This window comes from Pezoporus wallicus, unplaced genomic scaffold (genome assembly GCF_028554395.1).
Source record: "Pezoporus wallicus isolate ANWC-B61680 ecotype Strahan unplaced genomic scaffold, APGP_CSIRO_Pwel_v1 contig_3568, whole genome shotgun sequence".
In the NCBI taxonomy this organism is placed as follows: Eukaryota; Metazoa; Chordata; class Aves; order Psittaciformes; family Psittacidae; genus Pezoporus; species Pezoporus wallicus.
The window spans coordinates 2,111,008-2,114,239 of NW_026637826.1; the positions used below are offsets into that span (position 1 = coordinate 2,111,008).

The following is a 3,232-nucleotide window of genomic DNA, read 5'->3' on the forward strand; positions in this document are numbered from 1 at the left end:
GAAAAGGCTGTCAGGAGGCAGCACGGGAATGCATGTAAGTGTATGAACTCCCTTGGGCTTCTTGTTTTAGGATTATCTTAAGAATTGTCTTCTTTAGGAACCCTCAGCATAGACACATACCATCAGAAATGAAACAACTGCATTTAATATATGATCCTCACAGCACCAGTCACCCTAATGCATAGTCACTGACAAGTTCCCAGGTATCTGAGAGCCATTGTCACTGCATTAGGGAGCAACAGCTGTCCCAGATAAGCAGTTAGTGCCATTTTCCTTCTTTGGGGAGACAGGAGTCCTGCAAGCAAAATTCAGGTTTGCTAGCGCTGCCCTTGCACTCTGAACATGTGCCTGTTACTAGGTAAATGTATCGGGCTTTTCCACAGAGTGCTCAGCTCAGTTCAGTTACAGTAGCAACAATGGGTATTACAGCACTGGAAGCAGTGGAGCTTGAATGCATGGATGACTTCCCAAAGAGTGTGGGCTGAGTAAACACTGAGCAGTAAGTCTGCCCTCTTTAGTAAAACTATGCCACATTCAAAAGAAAACAAATCAGGTGCCAGAGCAGTTTCTATCAATACAAAGGAAACTAACTACACATTACTCTTTCCATTGGGCTGAGGTATATCATGTATGCAGTATGTAACATTTCTTTGCCCTTGGTCTTTTCACAAGAACAGTGTCTTCTCAAGTGAAGAAAAGCAGTAGCCAGACTCTGTTCACTTAATTTATTTTAAAGTACTAAACTAACATTAAATAAATAGCAGAGACCTAAACACAACAAACTTTTTGCTACTGTATTTGGCTTAAATACAAAGCATTAAAGATACAAAGTAGATGGAAGAAGAATAAAACCCAAAACCATCTGAGAGTGCATTACACAAACTTCTGCAGAGACAAAATCTTCCCCTCCCATCACGGTGGTGCCAATGCTTTTTCTGGTGTCAACACAGCTGAAGCATGGAGGACCTTTCCCTTGAAGTGTTTCTGCTAAAGTTCATTTTTTGCCATCCTCGCCTCGTACTCTCTTTCAGATCGTTTCCTTCGGTAAACATCATCTGCCAGAAAAAGATTTTTATATGAGTGCTTTCCATGTACATGATAGCACTAAATGTAGAAGCTGACATCTTTCTAAACTCTTCAATTTTCTCTTGCAGACACTGACAGACAACTGAAAATCAAGCCAACACAAATCTTTATTACCGCTTAAAAATAGCTCATGTTCTCCCTCCCATCCAGGCTAAAGTTCTTCCCATCAGTCCTGATTAAATGTTTTTATAGGAAACCATAAGATTCCAGTGCGATACAGCCACTGCTTGTCTACCTTCCCTTGGGCATAATTAAAAATACAAATGCCCAAGCTATCTGAAGTAAAATGGAAATTAAATTATAGGCACAAAGACAAGGCCTAAGGACAGCCAGCATGGCTTCAGTAGTTCAGCTTTTTATTTCATGCTTGCCAACAACGCATAGGGCTGTACCCACCTTCAGAGTCTTCCTGGTTGTTCTTCCTGCCCCCCTCTCCTCATACCTACATATCCATCACTGACAAAAAGAGGTTATCAGTCTCGTCACTTGGCATGGATTATGGAGCAATAATAAGGCCAAACTGCACAATTATTACTGTTCTATTTAGGCAGAGCTTTTTTTGCCCCAGGAAACTAAGGCTTGACCTGAAACATGCTAGCTACTATGCTACGCAGATGTGCATTAGTTTCTAAGCTGACTTTATTACTATATAGGTATGCATCAAATTTTACACTGGAAAACAGCAAACCCAGGCCTTCAGAAAATGAAGCAAAGAAGCAATTCTGTCAGCACTGACTGTCAGCTATGGAAATTGTATGAAGCTGTTTCATTCTACAGGAGACTCAACTAGATTTCCTGTAAAAATGAGACTCTTCCCATGTACAGTAAAGCTGATCCTTTTTCTGAGGTTCGCAAAGATTTCCACGTTAAAACGCTGTAACTTCTAGGAACTAGGTGCCACTAGCAAAGTTCTCATGACTCATTTTCATACCTTTTAAATTGGGAAAGTCACGTTTCAGATGAACCCACTCCTACGCTTCAATTCTCACAGCCCTGGTGAGGCTTTTACGTAAAAACAAAATCTAGTTTAGGCTTTGAAACCCAGGTTTTTTGTTAGTTTCTGCCTAGCGTCTCCTGCTAGTGCGGCAGCGCCTGGAGTGTCCCATCCGGCACTAGAGGAAGCGGTGTGTGCCCTGCTGCCCCAAGTCAGCCCCGCTGTCCTTGCCGTTAAGTGACCGGCCTCCGCCGCTCCCCGGCGCTGTGGCCTGCTCCTGCCGCCCGGGCGGGGACCATTCTTGGCCCTCACTTACAGAAGGTCTCCTTGCCGATGCGGACGTTAATCATGAACCACTCCATCGCTCCCCCGAGGAGGAAGAAGAAGGGCAGGAACCTGTAAACGCCGAAGCGCTGCTTCCCGGGCACCAGCCGCAAGATGCGCTTCAGCCTACTGCTCACCAGCATGACGGGCCGGGATCGGCGCCGTCAGCGCCTGGCGGACAAAGAACAAAACGGAGGAGGAGGAGGCGTGAGAGGCGGGACGGGACGGGACGGGACGGGACGGGACGGGACGGGACGGGACGGGACGGGACGGGACGGGACGGGACGGGACGGGACGGGACGGGACGGGACGGGACGCCCAATGGCCCCCAGTGCCTCGCCTCAAGCCGAGGCCGGGAGGGGGCCCATGGCTCCCCTTCCCTCTGCCTGCCCCGCCCCCTCGGGAGCGCGCAGCCAATCAGCGCAGCTCCCGCCGCGAGACCCTCACCTTCAGCGCGGGCCCGCAGACCCAGGCCGCGGCGGAACGGAAGGACGTGTGGGCAGCCACGTGACCCGGCGCGGGACTCCCCCCCCCCCCTTCCCGTTCTCGGAGGCGTGGCGCTGCCCGGCCCCCTCGCACCGGGCGGCGGGGATTGGCCGCCCGGCGGGAGCCGCTGCGGGCTGTGGCCGTGGCGGCGCGGAGCGAAGCCAGCCTCGGCCGTGTGCGGGCTGTCCCGAGGCTTCAGCGTCCGGCGTGACCATGGCCGCGCTGGGCATGGCGGCACTGAGGAGGGGCAGCGGCGCTGCCCCCCGGCTCCTCGCCGTGGCCGTCTCCTGCCAGAGCTGCCGCCCCAAAACCAGCCAGTGCCCCGGTGACGGCAGCCACGGGCAGCCCCGGGATCACCACCCGGCGGGCCCCGGCAGAGCCCGGCGCGGCGCGGAGCCCGTA

General features: G+C 51.6%; 1 protein-coding gene across 1 annotated transcript; it reads right to left on the reverse strand.

The window, feature by feature from the left end:
- Positions 1-889: 889 nt before the first annotated feature.
- On the reverse strand, positions 890-2,838 carry LOC130598385 (ubiquinol-cytochrome-c reductase complex assembly factor 5). The gene is made up of 3 exons (XM_057407775.1): positions 2,792-2,838; positions 2,337-2,515; positions 890-1,055 (listed from the first exon to the last, which is right to left on the reverse strand). Exons 2-3 carry the CDS (start codon positions 2,485-2,487, stop codon positions 988-990), a joined length of 219 nt encoding a protein of 72 aa, XP_057263758.1. The 5' UTR covers positions 2,488-2,515; positions 2,792-2,838; the 3' UTR covers positions 890-987.
- Positions 2,839-3,232: the final 394 nt, after the last annotated feature.